The 26017-nt window shown below is 47.6% G+C and overlaps 2 protein-coding genes across 7 annotated transcripts in view; one reads left to right on the top strand and one right to left on the bottom strand.

Moving 5' to 3' along the window:
- Positions 1–616: 616 nt before the first annotated feature.
- ADORA2B (adenosine A2b receptor) lies at positions 617–20495 on the bottom strand. Its single transcript, XM_079955807.1, has 2 exons — positions 19355–20495; positions 617–1959 (listed from the first exon to the last, which is right to left on the bottom strand). The coding sequence occupies exons 1-2, from the start codon at positions 19708–19710 to the stop codon at positions 1245–1247; spliced, it is 1071 nt and encodes a 356-aa protein (XP_079811933.1). The 5' UTR covers positions 19711–20495; the 3' UTR covers positions 617–1244.
- A 153-nt stretch (positions 20496–20648) lies between these two features.
- Positions 20649–26017, top strand: part of LOC307204290 (uncharacterized protein) — a 28999-nt gene continuing 23630 nt past the window's right edge. For all 6 annotated transcript variants that reach the window (XR_013833564.1, XR_013833566.1, XR_013833567.1 and 3 more), the window contains exon 1: positions 20649–20714. The gene's annotated coding sequence lies outside the window, so the exon portion shown is untranslated. The remainder of the gene's footprint in view (positions 20715–26017) is intronic.

The following is a 26017-nucleotide window of genomic DNA, read 5'->3' as shown; positions in this document are numbered from 1 at the left end:
GTAATAAATGGTTGGAAGGTTGTGACAGGTGACACCTGATGAAACCTCAGAAGCCAGAGGAATAATTAAATATAAGTTTTGTTTGGGTTTGAGATTTTTTTTTTGAGGTGTGTGTGTGTGTGTGTGTGTGTGCGCGCGCGCGCTTGATTGCATTAGCCCCCCCCCAAAAAAAACAAAACAAAAAAAACCTGTAGTAATGCATACAGGGATTCGGATTTTTCTCACTGAGGAAATGACAGCATCATACATTTACCTCCAGCAAAAGTGACAACCTGTCAAGGCTGCCGATTCCATTCACAGCCCTGATTAGACAGCCTTTTCCCTCTCGGTATCAGATACACCCCAAAAAGCACCGTGCTCAAGTTTTCAGGCAAATTAAAACACAGTACACTGACAGCGATGTAGATTTTGGCCCTCAACAACTCTCCTTTATTAAAAGAAGCCGCTGTCACTAGGTTCCCTCCTTTCTGAATTAAAACCAATTTGTTCAGTCAATTCCCCCCCCCCCATCCCCTTAACTCTGCCCTTTCTGCACCAATTTTTCAGGGGAAAAACAAGCCCACAATTTATACTTAAAATGATTTCCAATTGGAGAATACCAGCAGCATCAAACAACTGATGACCATTCTTTTAATTTTTAAAAAAGACGGTTGCAGGGCAAGAGAGGACAGACAGACACAAACACACAACATTCTTAGTCAAAACAACAAACCCATCACATATATATTTTTTTAAAGTTGCCTTTGAACGATGAAAAAATAACAACCTCCGCACAAGAAAGCGGAGAGCAGCGTGGTTGGGAAACCAGCCCTTGTTCCAGAGGCAAGAATTTGACACGAGTTTTCTTTTCTCTCTCTTTTGGAAGGAAAATATAAATCTCATCCCTTCTCTCTCACTCCCCCCCCCCCCAAGTTTCATCCGTTAGGGACTTAGACAGCATGTAAGGTTGACGGTAGGATTCCTCCTCTCAGAGGCACAATTTTTATAAACAAAACCAAAAATCAAACACAACTAAAATCACAAAATAAATCATCACAGTTTTAAGAGTTAGAAAGAAGGGGCCATCCAGAGGCTGTCAATTTTCGCCCCCTGCTCACAGCAGGAGTAGATATGCATATTATGGACCGAAGACTCAAACTGCAGCAGTACAAACACAGCCCAATAGCGGTCCCTTGTCGTCACGGTCTCCTGGAGTTTAAGAGGGTCACACGCGTCTGCCGGGACCTCCAAAAACGAGGTAGTCCTCAATTGCAGGTCGGTGTCGTGATGATGCTGGCGACCGCTAGGTCGCGGTTGCTGCCGCCTCCGCCCCCTCCTTTAACGCCCTTGGGGAAGTCGTCAGCCTTGCAGAGGACGTACCGCCAGAGAATCTTCCGGAAAGTGAAGCGGAAGTCCTGGATGCGGTAAGCGTAGATGATGGGGTTGACGACCGAGTTGGCGTGGGAGAGGACAATGGCCAGGTTCATGATCTCGGTGGGCTTGGCCAGCTCCGGGTGGAAGAGGGTCAGGCAGTTGAGGATGTGGAGGGGCAGCCAGCACAGGGCAAAGAGGCCCACGATGATGGCCAGGGACTTGGCAGCATTGACCTCTTTCTGCAGCGTGGTGCGGGAGTTGCCCATCAGCTCCATCTGCCGCAGCTGCTTGCAGGCCACCAGGAAGATCTTGGCATAGATGCCCAGCATGATGAGCAGCGGGAGCAGGACGCAGCCAAAGAAGTTGAAGTAGACCATGTAGCTCATGGTCACCACCTTCTCAAAGAGGCATCTCACCTGGCAGGGCCTGCGCTGACCCGCCTCAACCGGGCTCCCATTGCCAAAGGTCGTGAAGTTCTCGGTGCAGGTGGTGGCGTTCTCCCCGTGGTTCCAGCCCATCAGCGGGGTGAGCCCGATGCCGAAGGAGAGGATCCAGAGGACGGCAATGAGGATCCGGGCCCGTTTCCCCGTCACGATGCTCTTGTATCTGCAAGGAGAAACACGCGTAAGGACACAGGAAGAGCCTGCAGGATCTGGCTAAGGGCCCATCGAGTCCAGCATCCCGCAGTTTCCAGCAACTGAGATTCAGAAGCATTGCACAGAGTCATCCCAGCTAGTATCTAGCAATAGCCCTCCATGAATTTGTCAAATCCTCTCTTAAAGTCATCTAGGCTGGTGGCCATCCCTGCCTCCAGTTTTTACAAACTTCTATCACGTCGCCTCTTGCGTTTTCTCTAAACTAAATACCGTATTTTTTGCTCTATAAGATGCACCAGACCACAAGACGCACCTAGTTTTTGGAGGAGGAAAACAAGAAAAAAACATTCTGAATCCCAGAAGCCAGAACAGCAAGTGGGATCACTGCGCAGCGAAAGCAACGATCCCTCTTGCTGTTCTGGCTTCTGGGATAGCTGCGCAGCCTGCATTCGCTCCATAAGATGCACACACATTTCCCCTTACTTTTTAGGACGGAAAAAGTGAGTCTTATAGAGCAGGAAATACGGTAGTCCCAAACGCTGCAGCCTTTCCTCAATCATTTTAGTGGCTTTTTCCCCTGAACCTTTTTGCAACTCCACCTTTTTGGTCCTTCCCCTCCAGTTCAGAGCATGCACGTGAATTTAAGATTTTTTTTGCTCCAACATGCATCACTACATTTCTCTACGTTGAATTGCATTTGCCATTTTACTGGCCATTCACTCAGTTTGGAGAGGTCCTTTTGGAGCTCTTCTCAATCTTTTTTATTTAACAATCCTGAACAATTTAGTGTCACTGGCAAACTTGGCCACCTCCCTGCTCACACCTAACTCTGGGACATTTATGAATATGTTAAAAAGCCCTGGCCCCAATACTGATCCATTAAGAGAACTTTGCAGTTATTGCTACTCTTTGCTTCCTGCAGCTTAACCAACTGACAAAAGACCATCTTGGCTGTGGGTCCTGGGAAACCTGCTCCCTGCCTCGCACACCTTTTCCCACCTGGCCTGGGAGGGCGGAGCTTGGACTGACTCCAGCTACAAAAGCGGAGGCTGCTGAACAGAGTCTTAGGCTGGGGCGTTGCTCAGGGGTGTTTTTTGTTGCTGTCATTGATATTAATTTTTTTAATTTTTATTTTAGATGTTCTTATGACTCATGTGGAAATTGTTTTAATTTGGGTGCGTGCTTTTTGATGTTTTGCTTATTTGCTAAGGACTAATATTGTTTTATTTTGACAAAGAAATAACCATACATAAAAAAGAATAAAACGTGCACCCCACCACCGAGACCATTCCATTGTAACTATCCAACCTCCCTAAATTTTGACACCTCTTGCAATGGTTTAACCCCTTTCCATTTTAACAGTACAAATGCTACAAACACCCTCCACATCTTCTCAAAATCATTTCTCCTACATATTCCCCGTCTTACCTTAATGACACATGTTAATTTATCATTCATGGCTATATCCCACACCTCTTCCTACCATTCTTCTATTTTATATTCTGCTTGCCCCTACCACTTCCTAGGTATCATGATTCGTGTAGCTGTCAATCTTATGACAACTTTTGTTATGTTTGTGATTACTGTATTTTATTTTATTTTATTTTCCATGTTGCAAACCACCTTGAGCATAGCTTCAACTACAGAAAGGCGCTATACAATTAAAGTTACGTATGGTACAAATGCCAGCAGAGAGTTTTGTGAAGTGACCACTAGCAACGCTCAGACAGACATGCCAATTTAAGACCTTCTGTAATAATCCATAATGTAAGAACTTGACGTAAGATAGGCCAATGGCCCATCCTGGCATTCTGTTTCCAACAGGGGACAGCCATGGAACTCAGAATCTGGCACAGTGACCCCTGATTGGTCAACCCAGAGATTCTCTGCTGCAGGGCTTCAGTTTCCCATAACTTTCCAATGTCCCCACACCTCTGATGCTTTCCTTAAGCCTGGAGACTGAGAACGTCAGGAGACAGCTCAGTTGCCGGATCAAACCAGTGACCCATCTAGTCCGGCACCCTGTTTTCACAGTGGCTAAGTAAGTAGATGACTCTAGAGCAGGGGTGCCCAAACTTTTTTCAAAGAGGGCCAGATTTGATGAAGTGAACATGCATGAGGGCCGACCAAAGGATTGAAGTTGTTGAGCTGGTATTCAGAAGCATTCACAGGCTCTGACAGCAGAGGGAGAAGACAGCCTTCGTGGCTATTTCCATTTATTTATTTCATAAAATCTATACGCCTCTTGATTGTAAAACAACAACAACCTACATACCTCAAAGCCGTTTACAAAACAATAATATCACCACTCAGGAAAATTAAAGCAGCAATAATTTGAGGCATTTGGAAAGTTGAAACAACAACAGACTCAAAGCAGATTAAGGCTCACGTTAGTCTTCTAAAACCTGCCCCAAAGAAAATGGTTTCAGCAGGCGCCGAAAAGAGGGTGAAGGCGCCTGCTTAATATCAATAGGCGGGGAGTTCCAAAGGACTAAAAGATCGAGTTTTTACAAATGCTGAACTGGTATTATATGCCACTTCTGCAGAGTGAAGCAGGAAAAGTGGGCATATTGGTTTAAGGCAGTCTCGTAGCCATTGGTAGCCTAAGCTGCGGGGCACCTCTGAATTTACATCACCACCGGTCCCAGAATCCCAAGTGGTCCCAACCACAGACGCACGTTTGCATGGTCTCCTCCGTTCCGCTGCAGGGTGGGAAGAGAGCGAGAGGAGACCTCCGCCAAAGCCAAGGTCAACCTCCAGACTCTCCTCTCTGCTCTCCTCGCCGTGGGAAAGAAGATGGAGGCCGTCCAAAAGGCTTGGACGTGAGACGAGGACAATGGGGGGATACGAGGAACAGCAGGGAGTGGGAACAGACTCAGGAGGAAAGGGTCCAGGACTTCCCCTGCAAAAAAATTCCAGAGATTCCAAGCCTTCCACATCAAGGAAGAAGAAGCAGGTTGAGAGTTTGGCCATTATTGTTATTTACATTTGTGCCCTGCAAGGAACTTGACACGTTGCACCTAATTCTTCCCCACCAACTCTTTGAACCTCACAACACCCATGTGGAGTAGGCTAGGGGGCTGACCCGGTGGGCTTCCCAGTGGGGTGGCAGGGATTTGAACCCGGCTCTCTTTTTCCCAATCCAGCCCTAGACTGCCGCTGGAACCACTACATAGCGCTGTCTCTCCATTGCGTCTGGCCGTGACAAATCGCTGAGCTCTGCAATTGGCTTTACGGTAGTGGTAAAAAACGTACAAGTCGTCTAACATGGGGACATTTACACATGTAAACCCAGTTCGCCACTATTGTAATCGTCCACCACCCACAGGCGCATGCCAGGGATTTTTTGCTTGAGAGGAGGATGTTGAGTAATTCGCATTTGGGATCCCAAGCCTGCTCCAGAGTTCCCTAGCCTGGGATACAGAGTTCTAAAATTAGGAAACGTTCCGTAGTTCAGTGGTACAACCACTGCTTTGCATACAGAAGGTCGCAGAATCAGACTCCAGCATCTCCCATGTGAAACCCCAGAGAGCGCCTGCCAGTCAGTGCGGACAGTACTGAGCTAGATGGAGCAATGGTCTGACTTGGTGTAAGGCAGCGCCTGACGTTCCATGCTTAGCAGTCCATCTATTCACAGTGTTCTGGCTGTGAGTGCCATTCCACATGCAGCCGAAATGGCACAAGGAGAAGGGAGTGGCTGGCAAAGTGGGTGGGAGAGTCTTAAGGAGATAAACCTCCAAAATGGCTGAGCGAGGATGGAGCGTGCTTGGTAGGCATGGAGTGTGTGGAGGAGATCAGAACAACAACAACAACCAGGAACTGCGGGGCGAAATGGAATGGAGCATGCAGCAACAGGCATGGCCGGCAGAGCACTCAGTACAGTGGCGTCTTGGTTCTCAAACTTAATCCGTTTTGGAAGTCCGTTCCAAAACCAAAGCATTCCAAAACCAAGGCGTGCTTTCCCATAGAAAGTAATGCAAAATGGATTAATCCGTTCCAGGCTTTTAAAAACAACCCTATAACAGCAATTTAACATGAATTTTAACGAGACCATGGATCCATAAAATGAAAGCAGTAAACAATGTACTGAAGTCACACAATCAATCAATCAATCACTAGCTGAACTGGGCTCCAACACAGTCACAAAAAAACAAAAAAGAGCCCCAAAAACAAAAGCGCAAAATAAATAGCAAAAACAGACAGACCTCAGCGAAACACTCAAAACGGAGCATGTTCGGCTTCCGAAAAAAGTTCGCAAACCGGAACTTTGCAGTGTTTGAGTTCCAAGTTGTTTGAGTAACAAGGCGTTTGAGAACCGAGGTACCAATGTACTGCAACAAGTGGAATTGTCTTTCGATTTTGGTTTTATCGAGGGATATAAATCCGACAAACAACAATAACAATGTTTGTTTCAGGCCCTGGTAGCAGGAAGCCAGGCAGGTTAGAAAGAGGCTTGGCTTGGCAGTGGAGAATTGTGCCCGCAAGGTGACGACCCCACAAGCCGAGATGGGGCAGCTCTCCAGTTGCAACAGGCGCTGGAATGAGGAAGGCTTCCTCCCCTCCTCACACAGAGAGGGAAGTGTCTGCTGCTGCCGCTGCCACAAAAGCGGCCATTCTTTGCCGCCTTATTTGTGCTTCTACTTTGCCTCCTGCATTGACAGGCATGAATGGACCCTGGCGTTCTTCCGGGATGCCCTGCCGTTCCCATGGAAACGGGACGCCACCAGCGAGCTGGCATTTCGTGCTTGAAATAAGGAGAGAGGCCAAGGCATCGGGGAGAAGAGGAGGGAAGGGGGTATTTGCAACTTGGCCTGCTCTCTCCCACCCTGCACCCAAACACACAAAACGCATTTCTTTCCTTGCAAAACAAAGCAAGCACCCTCTGTTGCCCTTGCTCTGACCAAGCAAGCGCAGCTCTGTCATTGTAGAACCCAGGCTGCTGCAAAGGAACCACAGCAAGCTTTGCAAGACCCAAGCGCAACTTTAAGGTCTGCGTTGCTCAACCTCAGCTGAAGATGCAGAGAAAACAGTAATTTGGAAAATGAGAACACCTATGTTGAAGCTCGCCTCAGGTCTTTCCGCTGGAATGTATTTCGCACAACAGGCAGATACGAAGATACGTGTCCTTCGTTTCTCAGGTTTATTTCCACCACTTGTGAGAGCCGGTGTGTCGTGTGGTTCAAGTGCTGGAATAGGCCCTGAGAGGTAAAGGTAAAGGGACCCCTGGCCGTTAGGTCCAGTCGTAGCCAACTCTGGGGTTGTGGCGCTCATCTCGCTTTATTGGCTGAGGGAGCCGGCATACAGCTTCCGGGTCATGTGGCCAGCATAACTAAGCCGCTTCTGGCGAACCAGAGCAGCGCACGGAAACGCAGTTTACCTTCCCGCCAGAGCGGTACCTACTTATCTACTTGCACTTTGATGTGCTTTCAACTGCTAGGTTGGCAGGAGCAGCGACCGAGCAACGGGAGCTCACCTTGTCGCGGGGATTCGAACTGCCGACCTTCTGATCAGCTCTGTGGTTTAACTCACAGTGCCACCCGCATCCCTCCAGGCCCTGAGAGACCAGGGTTCAAATTCTCCACTCAGCCGTGAAGCTCACTGCTGGGCCAGTCACAGTCTCTTCTTAGCATGACCTGCCTCACAGGGTCGTTGTTGTGGACAAAATGGAGAGAGCGAAAACCATGCAACCACCTTAAGCACATAAGACTCCAATAAAATAAATTACTGAACAGAAGAAGGGAGGAACCTCAAGGCACAAGAAGGCGGCCATTAATCTCCACAAGGCATGTATGCTCCTTGCAGGCAGAGACCAGCCAGTTTAGCTTCTGCTGGAATGCCGGAAAATGCACAAGTCACTCAAAACCTTCCCACCCACTCTCAGAAAAGTAATTCTCAGTCAGAGGGTTTCCTACCATCTTAATTTAACCCACCTATTCAAAGCAGAACTTCATGAGGGCAACGAAATACGCTCTTCCTTGCAAAGATCCAATTGTCCGAGGTCAACTATTTGCGGCCAGAACTGATCGGGATCAGCTTAGCAGGATAACTTGACGGGGTCGTGTTATGTACAAGTTTGCTGACCTGGGCTGAGCAAAGATGGCTAATTGGCCAAATCCTGAGGATTTGGTTTTCAAAGCAGATATTATTTTAGGTGGTTGAGGATTCGGAGGGGGGAAAAAGAGATAGAGAAAAAAATTTCTTCCCTCTTCAGCATTTAGTACAAATCAGAACTGGAAAGAACAAATGTATAATCTCTTACACGCTTGGGATTTTTCTAAACCCTTTCCTTGAAATTTTGCCTTCCAGTAAGCAACGAACACACACACATATTATACCTGCCTGGGAATTTTTTTGCAAATGACGTGGTGAAATTGGTTAACAGATTGAGAAAAATGAAATTTTCATCATTATTATTTAGATTTTCCACCTGCCCTTCTCCATGAGATGCCAGGGAAAATGACTACCATTTAAAAACACAGTGTTAAAATCAGTTTAAAACAAATTGCACTTAAGAGAATAGGGAAGGACAGTCAAGAGAAAATTTAAATTGGTGAGCCTGTGGTCTTGTGGTGGTGAGGCAGAAGGGCAGGCAGAGAAAATGCTGAAGATTTTCATCTCACTTGTGGGAAGATACCCTCTTTCAACACCGAACCTGCGTCGCTAGCTTCCTTACTCCAACCCACAAACTAGTCATGTCCCTGTGTTCTTTAAAGAGCAGCTCGTCATTCAACAGGTGCAGCAGGTTGTGGGGACAGGCTTCCCCGGTTGAACTTACGCCTGGCAGAAGGAAAGAGTTCATTCACAACCCAGTCCAAAGACATCTGAAGTCTAAATCCCCCAACTCAGGAGTGAATTGGTGAATGAATGAATGAATGAATGAATGCCCTCGCCCATCTTAAAGCAAGCAGTCCATCTATTAAGCAGCAGTTCTTCCTGCTAACAAAATGGGAATAAACACTTCACAGGCGTCACAGGTCCAAAGCGGAATGGGATAAAGCCTCTCCCCCGCTAGTTGGTGCATTTTAAAAAATATTTAATTTTTAATGAGCCCTAAGAGGCCTTTTCGCTCTTTGATCCTGTTTACCCTTTGCATCTATCAATTTATTAATCACTGTTCAGGCCATTAACGCAGAAAAAGTGTCTCAGAAACCTTGTTTATCTCCTCCCGGCGTTCTCCATTCAATAATTCATGGTTCAAAGCAAGGTGCAATTTTGCATTACAGGCTTCAATCCAGTCTTTATCATAAAAGCCAGTGTGGCTGTTGTGGGAGGGCTGCGCCCATTTCACAGATGAGACAACTGAGGCCAAGAAATAATTAGGGCACAACGCTAGCCTTCGAAAGAATCCCTGTGATTTTTTACGGTACCGGAGGGAGACAAACGCCGTCGAGAAACACTGTAGCTGCTTTGTGGCGCAAGGTCTTGAGAAATAGCTCCAGAGAAGGTGCTAACAAATAAGGAACCGTGTTCATTCACGCTTTGTTAAGCCATAGGCTATGAAATCTGAGATGAAGCATTTCATGATACCCCAGTAATCCCTCACACAAAGAGAGAGGAATCCTCTAACATGCACACCCATCATCCCTATAACCCTTGCAATAAGTTTTGCCCATTTAAGGTAGGCAAGGCTTATTATGCCCATATTGCAGATAGAACAAGTGAGGCACAGCAAAGGCAGTCACTGGGTTCCAACTTCCAAACTCCCATCACTAACCATGCTTGGCTGCTGTGTTGGAGTCCAAAAACATCTGGAAGTTGCTACGTTGGCCACCTCTGGATTAGAGGCTTGTACCAGCAAGCTCATCATCATCTCAAAGCCAAAAAGCTATCCAAAATATTCACCGGAGCGAGTCCTTTAAAAAAAAAAAATGGCACAAGAACTGCACACCCTCCACCCCACCCCTGAAATTGCCACCTTCCTCCTCTCCACCACCAAAACATCTCGTGAAACGAGTTCTGCTGCCCAGCTACAACTGCAGGATCTGTTCAGGCGGAGACGAGACCGAGAGCATCGCAAACACTTCAGTTTTAAATCTGGGTGGCAGCTGTGGGATTTGCTGTGGATTCCAGAATCCCGACCAGGTTTCTTACTGTTGCATTTTGCACAGGAATGCAGAAACCATCTCACACGGTTAGAAACCCGCACGTTCGTATTCAAAACAGTTTTAAAATGGTAACAGGTTTCCCCCCTTAAATGTAAGCTGTGCTTTGCTTTTTAACCTGTTAGACCTCATGGATGTTTCTAGACCTCACTGTCACAACCTTACTGTTATTAAAAAAAAGAAAGGCGAGGTTTGCTGTGCCTGGCTGTTTTGGGTCTGTGTTTTTTAATTTATTTTTAATTTTTAATTTTCTAACCTGCATGGTTACAAACCTACGAAAGACAGACAGACAGACAGACAAAATTCAGGAAAACCTTCTGGGTATGCCTGGGTTCCCCCAAAATTTGGATGGTGGCAGGAACGGGGTCAAAGCCCACGTTAAATACGGAAAATTATTGTAACTTCTTTTTTTAAGTGCTCGTTGGGTTTTCCCCTTTTCCTCTACCTAACGGCAGTGTCAATCAACTTACTCAAGAGCAGTGACAATCAGCCTGGGGAAAGAACCCTGTAAATACCCCCCCCCCCAAAAAAAAAATGTAAGCAGCACATTCCTTGTAGTTTTGCTAACCTTTATCATAAACTGCCATGGAAATTTAGAACCACAAAGGCCAATCCAGAAATGTTTTAAATCAATGGTGGGGCCCCATTTCAGCCCCGTGGGCCTAATCCTAGAATTGCAGAATCTCCCTCTGCAGTTGTGGCTTGAAGATAACTAATAACCCAATTTACTTATTTTAACGACCAAAGCAAAAGACTTATACTGGAAGGCAAAAAGGGTCAACGCTCACCAGCTACGAATCAGTGGTCTGAAGATTTCTGCATTTCAGGAGAATCTCACTGCCCTTTCCCTGTTGCAAGGCAGAACTTGTAATCGCCAGTCTCGATCCTGAATTCTGATATACGGCCAGTATTTATGCACTTCAGTCAGGACCAATGGCCGGTGTTTTTATCGTTAATGTCAGCTGGCAAAGATTCTCTCTCTCCTCCGCCCCTGGTGATAGTTGCCAAAAAACTATTCTTTAAAATATGCATATGACTACTATTAACCAGCACTATTTATTACCATTGTCGTCACGGTTTACCAACGGAAGCGGAGAAGGAAGGACGGTTGAGAAAACACTCCTCAGCCCACAAATTGTAGGAAACTCTGCCTATTTGTAAGCGTAGGAAACGAGGCTGGTTCATAATTGTAGGAAACACGAAGCAACGAGGGCAACTGAGTTTTTCCGCCAGCCGGGAGCTGTCAAGGAGGAAGCGCTGCCAGCCCACACTTCGAGATACCGCGTGACAAATCTGTTTGAGAACACCGGCAGCTTCAAGAAGTCCCTCTCTCTGGCCGTCGCCAGTTCCATCCCAAAACCCTCCCGAAGTCTCCATTGCCCCAAAGACGAGTAATTTCTAAGCATATTGTCCATGACAGGCCTGTCGGAAGACACCTTATACTGAGTCAGAGCACTGAGCAGCAGATGCGCATAGAAATCACTGGCTTTTTTTGCCTGCGGCCCCCGGAAGACTCCCCAAATGGGAAGGTGGCCCTCAGTCTGAAAGAGGTCCCCAAAGTCTGCTCTCTAACCAAGATTCACTCCCTTAAGGCTACCATATTCTACATGCCTGGAGGAATTCAATAGCTGCTTGGAACGAAATAACCCAACTTCTGAGCTAGCTCCATATTGTCAACTCTGACTGGCAGCCGCTCTCCAAGGTACCAGGCAGAGAGAGCTACAGTCTTTCACCAATAAATAAAGCAAGGCTCTAGTCCTCATGGTTGTGGAGAAAGAGCTGTTAGGCAGGGAACACAGGAAGGCACATGAGACCGAGATAAAGCAGTGGTCTATCTAGGTCAGTACTGTCTTCACTGACTGGCAGCCGCTCTCCAAGGTTTCAGAGAACTAATCAGAGGCTTGCAGGTCAGAAACTCACCACAACTGTTTTAACCAGTCAGCCAGGGCATTCAGCCAAACTTGCCCCCTTTCCCCTCATTCTGCTACCAGATTGTTTTTATGCTGGAGAGACCAGGATTCGATTGGGCGCCCTTCTGCATGCAAGCCCAAAGAGCTCCATCAATATCAGCACCACGGCTGCAGCAGAGAACCCGTCAAGTCAATTGTTATTCTCAAGTACCACTTTCCCAAGACGTTCAGAGCAGGAGGGCTCCTGAGGTCCAGCTCCGAGGGCCTTCTGGCACTTCCCTTCCTGCGAGAAGTGAGGTTACAGGGAACCAGGCAGAGGGCCTTCTCGGTGGTGGCACCCGCCCTGTGGAACGCCCTCCCAGCAGATGTCAAGGAAATCTGACTTTTAGAAGACATCTGAAGGCAGCCCTGGACAGGGAAGTTTTTAATGTTTGATGTTTTATCATGTTTTTACTATTCTGTTGGGAGCCGCCCAGAGTGACTACGAAAACCTAGCTAGATGGGCGGGGTATAAATATATTATTATTATTTATTACTATTATTATTGGAAGGGGGGAAGGTTACCGCCCCCCTGCTGCCGCCGCCCAATGAGTGTGGATCCCAAGATAAACGAAGGAAGTTCGCAGAAGGGAGTCTCCTATCTTCAGAAACAAATTTCCACAGTCACAGCGGGATGACTTTGCACGACAGCCGCGGATCACACCCTGCCACTGCTTTTCCATCGAAGACTTTGGCCCGGGCTGATTGGGCAACTGAGGTTATGCAAAAGGAGCAGCCAGGAATGAACAAAGTTGGTCTGCAATGAGCGAATCAGAGAGTTGGTTTTTTACCCAAAGAGTAAATGTATCACAATTGGATTTTCAAAAAAACCAAGCCCGTGTTTTACAATCAACTTTGTTCCTTTCGCTGTTTTACCTTCCGATTTAAGGCAGGGTCCAATCCTGTTGTGTTTTGTATCTGATGTACAATTTTTGGGGTGTTTTATTTTGGGGGTGGATATTTTGCTAAATCAGAGTCAGCTCATTAAAAGAGATGGGCTTAAATCAGCCAGGACAAACTTAAGTCTATTAAATTCAATGGGTCTACTCAGAGTATGAGGCTAACATCTATTTTTTTTGTTTTTACAGGCATAGCATAGATGCCAAACAACACAGTATCCAAATTTCCCCAGATATCTCTCCCCCGCCCACTCTCATTTCTCAGACCCCCTGAGAGGGGATATTTATGCCAAAAATCTCTAAGCTACGAAAACTTTTAAACTCTGAAAGGCGGAAGACATTTCAATGGGTTTGAGACGGGCTGTTATTGATTGCAGTAGGTCTATTCTGCAAATGACTTCCTGCTCAAAGCAGACCCATTGAAATGAATGAACCCAAGAGAGAATCAATGGGTTTACTCTGAGCAGGGCCAGCATTGGGTGCAACTGAGTCAGAATATGCCACTCTAAATATATAATTTATTTTTAATAAAGAAAAAATAAGACAACTTTGATGAACAGAAAGATGTAAGTATACAAATGAATTTTAAACATTAATTAGTGTTGAAAAGATTGCATCAGTAAAAGTAGAGAGAGCACCTTAAAACATGTATTCCTTTCCTTTTTTAAAAAACACAGTCCTGTGCTGCATTTCTTGGCAAATTCACGGAAGAAAAATGGAAATTCTGGTCAACTAGGTAGGAACTGCAGCCTCGGTTTCCCCACTGGGGAAGCTGATCAGCAGATGTTTTCGAGAAAACAACAATTCTGCATAAATTTCCAGAATGATAGTGTCATCCCTTTGTGACATCAATGAGCTAACTTGCCCCCCCCAAAAAAAAAACCCATATGCTCAGAGGCGGCAACATTTTCCTCTTCCTCAAAAATATGAGATTGCGTAATATATTGTGACTGATAAGCGGCTAAGCAAGTTCTCCTTTCCTCTGATTGGGCAGTTGTTTCTGCAGCTGTGGAACAGGTAGAAATGCAACGGGAAAAGCAGCCGCGCTTGCCTGTTGAATGCCGGCCTGCCTGCCATGCAGGGGTTCAAAAGCATGGCTTTCATCCACCCACCTGAGAGGATTCTGGCCCTGTGACAAGCGAGCCTGGATCAGGTCCCGTTTTCCATCCACACCATTAATTATGTTACTGTTCAAACACCGCCACGACTCCGTATCACTTTGGGCACCAAACACAACAGAAAATGAGATTAATACATCAAAAACACAGAGGTTGGAAATTAGCAGATTGGGGTACAAAGCAGAAAACATGTCAAATAAATAATAATAATAATAATAATAATAATAATAACAATAATAATAATAATAATAATTTATTTATAGCCCGCCCATCTGGCTGGGCTTCCCCAGCCACTCTGGGCAGCTTCCAACCAAATATAAAAACAATACAGCCTCAGACATTTAAAACTTCCCTAAAGGTGGCCCCCAGAGCCTTTCTACCTGGCCCTTGGGCATCTCTCCAGGCCACGCCCCTTTCCCTTAGGACACACCCCTCACTAGAGAGGCTCCACCCCCAGCTCTTTCTGCCTATTCTGGATGGAGGATTGAGAGAGGTTGGTGTGCGTGTGTGTAGAAACTAGCCTAAGATGAAATTTATATCTGTTGCTTCATCCATTTTTGCCTGCATGCACTCAGAGAATCTCAGAATCGTAGGGTTGGAAGGAATCCAGAGGGTCATTTCGTCCAACCCCCTGGAATGCAAAAATAAGCATGCTTCCCTGCCTGGGAGAAAATCATTATATGACAATTTACTGCCTGTTAGCAGCAGAGGTCCACTGCAAAATAATCCAGCATGGAAGGAGGGGCAGAGAAAAGGCTCTGCAAAGCCAGAGCCCACCGCTGTGACTGTAAACTCAGTGGAGGCAGAGACCTTCTGCTACAGAGCAAAGCACCATGTATGCCTGGATTAAAGGTAAAGGGACCCCTGACCATTAGGTCCAGTCGTGGCCGACTCTGGGGTTGTGGCGCTCATCTAGCTTTACTGGCCGAGGGAGCCGGCATTCAGCTTCCGGGTCATGTGGCCAGCATGACTAAGCTGCTTCTGGCAAACGGGAGCGGCGCACGGAAACGCTGTTTACCTTCCCGCTGGAGAGATACCTATTTATCTACTTGCACTTTGACGTGCTTTCGAACTGCTAGGTTGGCAGGAGCAGGGACCGAGCAACGGGAGCTCACCCTGTCGCAGGGATTCGAACCACCAACCTTCTGATCGGCAAGCCCTAGGCTCTGTGGTTTAACCCACAGCACCACCCGTGTCCCTATGCCTGGATTGGTGCTGTGTAAATTGGATCATCAGAAGAACGCTGGCGGGTCAAGTGGATGCTTCAACAGGAAGTGCAGGAAAGCAGAACACGAGAACAATCAGTAGCCTCCTCGCACCATTTCCCTCCCAGCAATACCATTCAAGGATAGACTGCGCCTGACTGTGGAGGTTCCACAGAGCCCATTGCCATCGATAACCTTATCCAGGGACGGGGGAGAAACCCACACTGAAAAGGTGAACATAGGCAATTTTCCAGCTGTCAAGAACAATATGTGAAACCAGAACACAATCCTCAAAGTTCGCAATATGGATCTCCAGGCAAATAAGCTTCCCCAAAATGCAGAGAGAGAGTGTGAAAAGTATGTATACAAATGCAAATGTTGGTGAAAATCATGTGCAAAAATACATGGGAGGGCCAACTGTATAATTATACAAAATGGCAGAGATGTGTTAGGAAAAATTTGCAAAACAATGCTGGTGAATTTTCATGAAGACCTTGAAAAAAAATTGTGATAATAATCACAAATTCATGGAAAAATATGGGGAACTGAGGATCAGGGGAAAGTGAGAAACCGGGAAGTAAAAATGGAGAGCTTTGCCTATTTGTGGCCATCCCCATATATTTATAACTCAAAGTACACACAAATAGTGACCTCGTTCTCCCAATACCTTAGGTAGTTTCAGTGGCACCACTGTTTCACAATCAGCGGTCTCGGGGGAACCCCAAGAATTGTAGGATGAGACCCCCCCTACAAAGAAAAACAGAGGAACGCTCAGCAGCAGGGGAGTGGTGGTCCCCAAAACAGCTCCCTAGGGTCTGGGGTTTTGAATTCTGGTGCTGGAGGAGACTCTTGAGAGTCCCATGGACTGCAAGAAGATCAAACCTCTCCATTCTGAAGGAAATCAGCCCTGAGTGCTCACTGGAAGGACAGATCCTGAAGCTGAGGCTCCAAGACTTTGGCCACCTCATAAGAAGAGGACTCCCTGAAAAAGACCCTGATGTTGGGAAAGATGGAGGGCACAAGGAGAAGGGGACGACAGAGGACGAGAGGGTGGGACAGTGTTCTCGAAGCTACCAGCATGAGTTTGACCAAACTGCGGGAGGCAGTGGAAGACAGGAGGGCCTGGCGTGCTCTGGCCCAGGGGGTCACGAAGAGTCGGACACGACTAAACAATTAAACAACAACAAAGGGTCTGGGGATGCTCTGTGGGCACAGAAGGAATGGATGTCTTATTAGGCAAGGAAGGAGAGCGTGGCAGGAGGAGGAAATGGAATGGAGTAAACCATGGGAGGGCGTGACCAGCGGACTGAACCGACACAGACACACTCCCCGCTGCAACATTTTATTGCAGGACCACACTTTGTAACAATAACCGTTAATAAGACACCTCCAGCGCTACTGGGAACAGCCTCAGCTGATCGCTTTCCAGAAAAGGCAGGGGGGCAAGCTTTGAACCGCCCTTTTCTGAAGCAAAAAATCTCCGGCCTGCCAGCAGGGAAGAGTTATACTTGTGCAAATACCAGGATATGCTCACAGTTTGGGTTGCAAACAGCAGGAAGGTCTCCTTTGAATGAGTCTGGTCTCTGGTCTTCCCCCAAGACCACACACACAAAGCTTCAAGCTATTCTCCTAAGCTGTCCTCCAAAGGGATTTCTCACATTCTTAAACATATCACTAGGATTCCCATATTTCAAGATTTTTTTAAAAAAAAACCCCAGGACATCCCAAAAGTTATTGAGCTTTGTTTTGGAAAGCCCCAAAGTCGTTTTGAACACCTCCTGCCAGGTTTCGCCATCACCTTAAGCAAACTGAGCATGTTCCCTCTTCCCCAACCGTAGAACTCCTGCGTTCAGGAGCAGTCTATCTTGATCTACAGACCCAACTCAGACATGACTCACTGGATGCTCCCCATTTTGCGGTGGGTCCCTGGCACACCTCGCCAGATACACATCTTCCATCCCAGTTTTCTCCACCTGCCAGACCTTTTCATTAAGGAAACTTTGCCCAGAACCCCCCATAAATACAGGGGTGTTTTTTTAGGTGAAAGCCACTAGGTTAAGTAGCAGAAAAAGGACCAAGACAGACAGAGACGCAGCCCAGTGACTAGGGTCAATCTCCACTCAGCTAGAAAGTTCACTGGGCGACCTTTGGCCAGTCGTGAGCTCCTTCTCTTGGCTTAACCTACCTCACAGGGCTGTTGTGAGGATAAAGGGTGAAGGACTAAAGATGCAAACACCATTTGTCCTCTTGCTTGACCACAGTATCTAGCGACCATCCTCGGAAAACCCTTCCCATTAGCTCGGTAAACCACAAATTGGGCCCCGCAAGGTGTGGCGGGAGCGGACCAGTGGCTCGCTCAGGGACACCCCAAACAGCTGAGCCAGTCATCCAAGGTAGACTGCGCCTGCACAGGGAGGTTCAATGGGAAGATGGTCACTGCGGCCGTCAGAAATGGACAGGCAAGCCACCAATGAATTGGGCAATGGCTGTTAGCCATCACAAATTTAATAACCTGGTGCTTTAATGTATGAAACCATTTATATGGAACCTTTTTTCTGTCAGGGTTTTTTTAAATGATTTTTTAAAATGCACTTAATGTCGGAGGGAATAGGCCTAGCGTATCCCACTTTCTAGGAACCTTCAGTGAATGCTGCTTGTTTATTTACATTTGTTTATATCCCAAGGAGCTCAGGTTGTCCCTCAGCATTTTATCCACACAACAACCTGATGAGGTCAGTTAGGTGGAAAGGTAATGACTGGCCCCCAAGTTCACCCAGGGAGCTTAATGGCGGAATTCGAACCCTGGTCTCTCCCAGGTCCTGGTCTGACACTCTAAGCATTACACCACATGGGGTGGTGAGAACAGGAGGCTGGGCTGGATAGGGCCTGATCAAGCAGCAGGGATCCTTCTGATATTCAACCTCAACCGTATTCCACCTTCAGTAATAACAACCCGGTGAAGTTAACTCATTGGCTGCACCCATTTCGCAGATGAGACAACTGAGGTTAAAAACAAACAAACCAGGATGCCAACAAATCCCGCCCGACTTTAAAACAACTTGGAGAGGAGGATATCGGTGGCCTCCACGTGCCTCAGCCCCCGGACATATATATTTCCAATGAGCTGAATACGGTTGCAACCCCAGGACCTAATAGAAGCACATGGTTTGCTTTGCCGTGACTCACACAACTACCGGAATTCTTACCCACAGACTCGGAGGCAGAGGTGGAATTTTAACTCACACCCACTCCCCCAAGGCCGGCGTTTGATCCCAGGACAATGCTAGTTAAAGAAGAAAAAAGAAACTAAGGGGGAAAGCAAATCTCTGCAAACACAAACACTGCATCTTGTGGGAGGGAGTTCCATAGTCTGTGTTCTGCATGAAGGACAACTGCCTTTTCTCTGTCCCGGAGAGCCACCACCTGCACCAGGGACCCCCTTCCACTCTCCAGAGCACAATCTGCTACCAGCAGAATTGGAAATGCAGGAAGTTGCTTTGTAATGGACTCAGGCCGTTGGTCCACAGTTGTGTCCAGGGTGACTAGCAGGGACCTCTGGCCAAGGGGACATTCCAAGTCACCGTTGTGCTAAACTACAGCCCTTCCTTTAAGGACAAAGCGAGGATCCAGTTCTCACACTTCCAAATAAAGGGCTGATTTAAATAGAAGCGAAGGACGCTAACGTATACCAAGTCAGATCATTTGGCTATCCACCTTATTATTCCCTACACTGACTGGCAGCCGGTCTCCAAGCTTTTAAGCCAGGGGGCGTTCCCAGCCATGCCTATCCCTGAGCTACGGCTCTTCACTACACTGAGTCAGACCATTGGCCCATCTAAGCTCAGTATCACCCGCACCGATCGGCAGCAGCTCTTATGGGGTTTCAGAAAGCGGCCCTCCCCAGCCCTACCTCAGAGGCAAAAGTACTGGGGGTCAATCCATGCCTTCTGCATGCAAAGCAGGTGCTCTAGTCCTGAGCCGCAACCCTTCTCCAGAGACGTGCAGCTCGGGCAAGCGAGCCAAGCTGCGCAAGCCAAGACTAAGCGGTCAACACAGCGGAAGTCGCAGGATCTGGGTGAGGGAAAACCCTTCTCCCCTACCCACACTCTCTCCCCCCTGATCACTCTGTTACCTAAGTGGGATCTTGATCGCTAAGTACCGGTCCACAGCCACGGCCAGGAGGCTGAAGATGGAGCTCTGGGTGAGGACCAGGACAAAGCTGGCCAGGAAGAGGCAGGAATGGAAGTTGATCCGCAAGCCGATGCTGATGGTGATGGCAAAGGGAATGGCCAGGAGGCCCACGGCAATGTCGGCCACCGCCAGGGAGACCAGGAAGTAGTTGGTGGCGTTCTTCAGGGTGCTGTTGATGGCCACTGCCCAGCACACTAGGACGTTGCCCGCGATGGCCAGCACAGCGATCACCAGCTCCACCACGATGTAGACCATATCCAGGCCATCGAGGGCCAGCGGGGACGAGGACGTGGTCATTTCAAGCAGGGGGCTCAGCCCACGCCAGCAAATGCCATGGGTCCACCAAACCCCCAAGAGCGGTGGTCAAGGGAGAGCTGGCCTGCGCGAAGGAGGACCTCCTGCTAGCACCAGACATGGAGGCGTGCCGATTTGGGGTGGATGCAGAAGCTCAGCCCACGCTGCCACCACACCGCCGTGCCCGCTGGGACACGTCTTCGGCCATCGCCGGTGGACCGCAGGCCATGCAATCTCCTGGCGCAATAGATCTGGTGGCAGTGATGCTTGTTACAGTGCCAGTCTCTTGCTTTTGTTCTTCTGCCACGCCAGAAACCTCAAAGCGGCAGCGTGGAAAGCCAAGGTGCTAGTCCTTGTTGTTTTCTCCCGCCACGTGCCACAGAGTGGGCGAAACAGGGCTTCCCCCAGCCGGCTGAGCCCAGGGAAGGGTGCAGGCAGTGGGGATCAGTCTTGCAGGCTAGGAAATGGGCGCAGCTGCAGAGAGGAGCGCAGGGGAAGGCCCAGCCCCGGGAGGCATCTCACAGAAGCAGGGAAAAACCCAGGCGGTCGAAATGATGTTCTGTCTGCAGGAAGCTGATCCACGGGAGGGTCCCAACTTGGAGTCGCGAGTTCGAGTCTGACCACGTCGAAAAGCCAAGGCAGAGCTCCTCTCTTATATCCTTGCTAAGAAAAAAGGGGGGTGATCGCGGTCGCTGCAAACGCCCCTCTTTTCTTAAGCGCCCCCCGGATGCGCTCCTGCAAAGTCTCCTTCGCGGAGCCGCGGCGTCTTTCCCCCGCAGCAGAGGCTTGCGCGGCTATTTCTGCACATGGGGAGAGGGCGGGGCGGGGCCTCGGCGGAGCCCGGCGTCCGATTGGCGGAGGCGCGCTCCCGGACTCCGCCCCTTCCTCGCTTTTACCGTAAGGCCGCGAGCGAGGCGCCGCACGATGTTTCCCGACGCCCTGCAAAACTTAGAAGAAGTCTTTTCGCCGCGAACCAGAAGAGAGAGTCGTCGAGGGCGCCGCGGCGGGTGAGTCAGAGGCGCTCATTCATCCTTATCTTCTTCTTTTTTTAAGTGTAATCTTCCGGGGTAGATGATTTGGAAGATTAAGAATGGGACGAATGCACTTTGCACGTCCTCAGAGACACACTGTGAGTCTTAAAACAAAAAGGGGTGTGAGCGTTGGAGACTAGGGTTGTGTTTTATTTTATTTTACTTCCATTGTCCTTTATGAATCACTTTCCAAATGATTCACAATGAGGCATCAGAGGGCGCTAGCTCAGTATCCTAGTATCTCCAAGGGGGGCTAGGAATGTCGCCTGGAAAAACGCTGCCAGTCCGTGTAGGAAAGGCTGAGCTAGATGGTGCAATATCTGACTCATTAAAAGGCAGCTTCCTATATTCCTCTTTAAACCACCCCTTAAACATGAGGCTTGGGATCTTATTTTATCTTAAAGAGAACAGCTGTAGCTCATTCTCGGTAGTGGCGCCCGCCCTGTGGAACGCCCTCCCACCAGATGTCAAAGAGAAAAATAACTACCAAACTTTTAGAAGACATCTGAAGGCAGCCCTGTTTAGGGAAGCTTTTAATGTTTACTAGGTTACTGTATTTTGGTGTTTTGTTGGAAGCCGCCCAGAGTGGCTGGGGAAACCCAGCCAGATAGGCGGGGTATAAATAAAAAAATATAATTATTATTATTATTAACAGCTTCTGCTTTGAATGTGGAAGTTCCCTGGTTCAGTCCTTGATGGTCTGGGAGAGATACTCCCTTGCCTTGAAACCCTCAAGAGCTGCTGCCAGTCAGTGCAGGAAATACCAATGGTCTGATTTGGTATAAGGAAGCTTCCTAAATTCCCTATCTATTGATCAGTCGACCAACACACACACACAAAATCTCAACTCCAAAGCAGATCCGGAACAGGATAAGAAACCCTACTTAAAAAGCTTGCTGAAAAGATAGAGATGGCAATGATCTGATCTGTGGTGTTGTTGTTTAATTTTTATAAATGTGCGTTTGGGTTTTCTATTCTAACCCGTCTTCTTGATTTCAGTGGGGCTTCCTTCCCAGGCTCTCTCATAAACAATACAAAAATCCCTGTTGCAAAATAGTGAGCAAGGTTTTGGGTCCTGCAGAGCTCTTCTTCATCCGCCTGGATGTCAAGTGAAACAGAGCAAGGTGGGGGACCTGGCTCAGTGCCGGAGAAACATGACTTGAGGCTGGATCACAAATTTGACATTTAGTCAGCATCTTAAGAGGGAGTGTATGGGAAGTGGTAGCAGACAGTATTCTTATTGTGCCGTGAGGAAGGGACTTGTAAGGTCTGAATGCTTGCATCATTTTAAAAATTGCCAATCAGAAAATTATTATTATTATTATTATTATTATTATTCAATCATTTTTCATTTCAAAGAGAAATGCCAAGGTGGTTTACAGACAAACAAAAGCCAGCAATGAAAAACCAATATCCATATATACTTCGCCAAGCTTTTGCTGGCAGCCAAAGGCTCAGAGCCAATATATTCAGATACTTTCATTTATTTACTTGACATTCCTTAAAATTCTTACTCAGCGGAACCTCCCCGAGTGACTTGCTCTTTTATCGCTTCTGTTTCACAACAAATAGATAGGGGATAAGAAATAATCAGGCTGCTGCTTTATAAGCAAATATTGATAATGATTAAAACAATACGTATAACGTGATGAAGCAGAGATGTCTGAGCCAAGGCATCTGAAGGGAGAGGCAGGAAAAACTGGTTGTCCTCAGCTTCCCACCCTGCCCCGTGTCCTGTCAGTTTTCAGGATATTTCCAGTGAGTTTAAATTAAGGCTGTGTTAAGAAAATTTGAGTTGATTAATTGTATGAGTGTTGATTAACTGAACTTCCTGATGGTAGGAGCAGTTTTACAAAGGAATGGACTGCCTTGGAAGGTGGTGGACTCTCCTTCTCTGGAGGATTTTAAACAGAGATTGGAAGGCCATCTGCCAGGGATCCTTTAGCTAGGATTCCTGCATTGCAAGGGGTTAAGCTGGATAATCCTTTGGGATCCCTTCCCTACAGTTCAATGTTTCTATTATTCAGTCTGCGCAGGAAGGAGAAGCCTGTCGACGACTGTTAGCTGCAAGGACTGTGTGGAGCTTTCAGTCCAGAGGCAGTCTATCATCAAATATCAGTTACGGGAGAGTAATGGATGCCGGGATCGGGCCTTTGGTGTGGTGACAGATGCCCTTTGGTACTGAAACTGTACATCAGACAGGCGCTCTCTCCGTGGGATCTCACGTTTGCTAAAGGCTTTTTTCTGTCAACAAGAGGCTTGTTTCTGCAGCCACACAAGCAAACCCTTCTCTCCAACCTCCATCCAGGCAAGAAATGAGGGAGGACAAGAACCAGTGCCAGATTTACGTACAGTGGTACCTCAGGTTACATTTGCTTCAAGTTACATACGCTTCAGGTTACGGACTCCGCTAACCCAGAAATAGTACCTCGGGTTAAGAACTTTGCTTCAGGATGAGAACAGAAATCGTTCTCCGGTGGCGCGGTGGCAGCAGGAGGCCCCATTAGCTAAAGTGGGGCTTCAGGTTAAGAACAGTTTCAGGTTAAGAACGGACCCCCAGAACGAATTAAGTATTTAACCCGAGGTACCACTGTGTAAGTTAAACAAGCTATAGCTTAGGGCCCCACTCTCTTGGGGGCCCCCAAAAAAATTAAAGGGAAAAAACTGGATGTACATTTCCAAAATATAAGATAAAATACAAATAAAATAAAACCTACATACAGCAACAGCGTTTTGTGTTGTGTAGGCTCCTAGGATGTAAGTAATGGGCCCCACCTGCTAGCCTGCACCCTAAAATATAACTGGTTCTTAATTGTGCTTCAGTTCGACAATTACATGGATAAAATACATATTTTATTATGTGTAAATGGCTTTAGATACCTATTAGATCCAGAAATTACTGTATAGCATATATTCAACCCCCAAAAAAAACAGCGACAATTTGTTGTTGAAAAAGGACAGCTGGACATATAAAGGGCCCTGTTCCCTTCAGGGCCCTCATCAAACCTAAATCCAGCCCTGACAAGAACCAACACCCAAGGGTGCCACAAAACAGGGCTGGCATGGGGGCGTGGCTCTGCAGGGGGTGTGGCCTGAGGGCGAGTCCTGAGGGCCGGGCAGAGAGGTATGGAGGGCCACATATATATTTTTTTACCTCCAAGGGAGAGGCCCAGCATCCCCGGCTTACGTGTGAAGATGGCGCATGTTGCACGGACGAGTGTGGGAAATTAAAGACCCCTCCACTGAGAGGCAGACGGGCAAAGAGGGCAAACCAGTCTTCCCATTCCCAGATACAGAAGTCGACAGGACAGACGCAGGGGGTTTATTTTTACCACACTGGAGACAGGTCGGTGTCCTCCGCAGCACATAAAGGAGGCAGCCGTCTAGCTTAGTGAGCACAAGTTATAGAAACATGGGACTGGAGAGCTTGTAGGCACCCCAGAGGTCATCTAGCTCAACCCCCCATGGGGAGGGAATCACAGGACGGAGTCCGTCCCACTCAGAAAGTCTTTCCTGCATCTGACTCCTGCTGCAAACCCATCCTCCCCGTCCAGAATCTGCCTTGTGTTTACAGTGGTACCTCAGGTTAAGAACTTAATTCGTTCTGGAGGTCTGTTCTTAACCTGAAACTGTTCTTAACCTGAAGCACCACTTTAGCTAATGGGGCCTCCTGCTGCCACCACGCAATTTCTGTTCTCATCCTGAAGCAAAGTTCTTAACCTGAGGTAATATTTCTGGATTAGTGGAGTCTGTAACCTGAAGCGTCTGTAACCCGAGGTACCACTGTATTTACGAATGGATCGAGTGGACGAGAGCAAAAGTGGGTCCAACGGTTACGAAGGCGTAAGTGAGGGGCTGATGGGGCTCTTCCTCCTAGGAAGGGAGCCCGTCTAAGGAGAAGGAAAACTGATACTAAACCTCTGTTTCTTCGGGAGAAGAAAAGGTTAAAGTGTAAACCAGGGGTAGGCAACCTAAGGCCCGGGGGCCCAATCGCCGTCTTAATCCAGCTCGCGGAATTAGTGTGTTTTTACATGAGTAGAATGTGCCCCTTTATTTAAAATGCATCTCTGGTTTATTTGTAGGGCCTGCCTGGTGTTTTTACATCAGTAGAACGTGTGCTTTTATTTAAAATGCATCTCTGGGTTATTTGTGGGGCATAGGAATTCGTTTTTTGGGGGTTTTTTTCAAAATATAGTCCAGCTCCCCACATGGTCTTGCTGACCCCTGTTGTAAACCCAGCACAAATGTGGAGTCCCTGAGACAGTTGGGTGGTGCCTTGTACACCCCAAAACTCCTGCAACCGGACGGGTGCCAAACGTCTTGCTCTGCTTTCCTTTGGGCCACTTCAGCGAGGCCGAGAGGGGGTGGGTCTTGTCATCTGGCCAGCCCAGGTCCCCCAGACCCACTGCCCAGACTTGCACCCCAGGGAGGTCACTTCACTGCTGCTAGCACAGCAATCTGACTTCACCCCCGAAGGCACACTCCATTGTCTCTCAAGCCAGGCGGATGCCAACGACTTTGGCATCCATATCTCCCCCTTTTTCTCCATGGAGCTTGAGGTGGAACGCTGTTCGTCCTCATTCCCACCCCCACCACGATCCTGTGAGGGGTGTGGCCCAAAGTCACCCCCCCCCCCAGTGACCTTCGCAAAGGCCGAGTGGGGATTTGGAACCCACCCAGTCCTTTTTTTAAAAAAAAAATACATTTTTATTGATTTTATAATATATCAGTTCCAACAGTCATACAACGTATCTTCTCACTTTATACAATATTTTAGAATTCCGTCAACGCCTCTGATGATTTTCCGTTCTTAATCACTTATTCTGCATTTTTTAATTTCTATATTATCCTTAACTAATAATTCTTTTCCTAGTCTTTCTTGTAATATTTCAAATAATCCACCTCATAAAACTTCTTGCAATCCTACTAGCGTAATCAGTTCATCACAATTACTTTTCAAATAATTCATATATTTACTTCAGTCCTCTAAAAATCTCTGATCTCGCAGGTTTCAAATCCTTCCTGTTAATTTATCTTATTCTGCATAGTCCATGGACCCCCCCCCCCCAAGTCCTAACCCGACACCCTAAACGCTGCCCCACACCGGCTCTCCAAGTGAAGGTTATGTCTAATGATAGGGCCGGCTCTCTTAAGTCCCTGGGCTTGAGGAGATCTTTGGCATTTTATCTTGTAGGAGCCAGTTTGCAGCTTCACCGGATGTGGCTGTCATCGATGGACGATTTCGCTTGCTGCGAGCCGCTCCCCAGCCGCAGACCGGA

This window comes from Podarcis cretensis (genome assembly GCF_951804945.1).
Source record: "Podarcis cretensis genome assembly, chromosome: 15".
Lineage (NCBI taxonomy): Eukaryota > Metazoa > Chordata > Lepidosauria > Squamata > Lacertidae > Podarcis > Podarcis cretensis.
Note: the sequence above shows the minus strand (reverse complement) of the source record. Positions and strands in the feature narration are given on the sequence as shown.

Bases quoted from the DNA above. Each gene is read 5' to 3' on its own strand.
- ADORA2B (XM_079955807.1), bottom strand. From the start codon at position 19,710: ATGACCACGTCCTCGTCCCCGCTGGCCCTCGATGGCCTGGATATGGTC. The intron at 1,960-19,354 runs GTAACAGAGTGA...TTCTCCTTGCAG, and splicing joins GCGATCAAGATCCCACTTAG to ATACAAGAGCATCGTGACGG.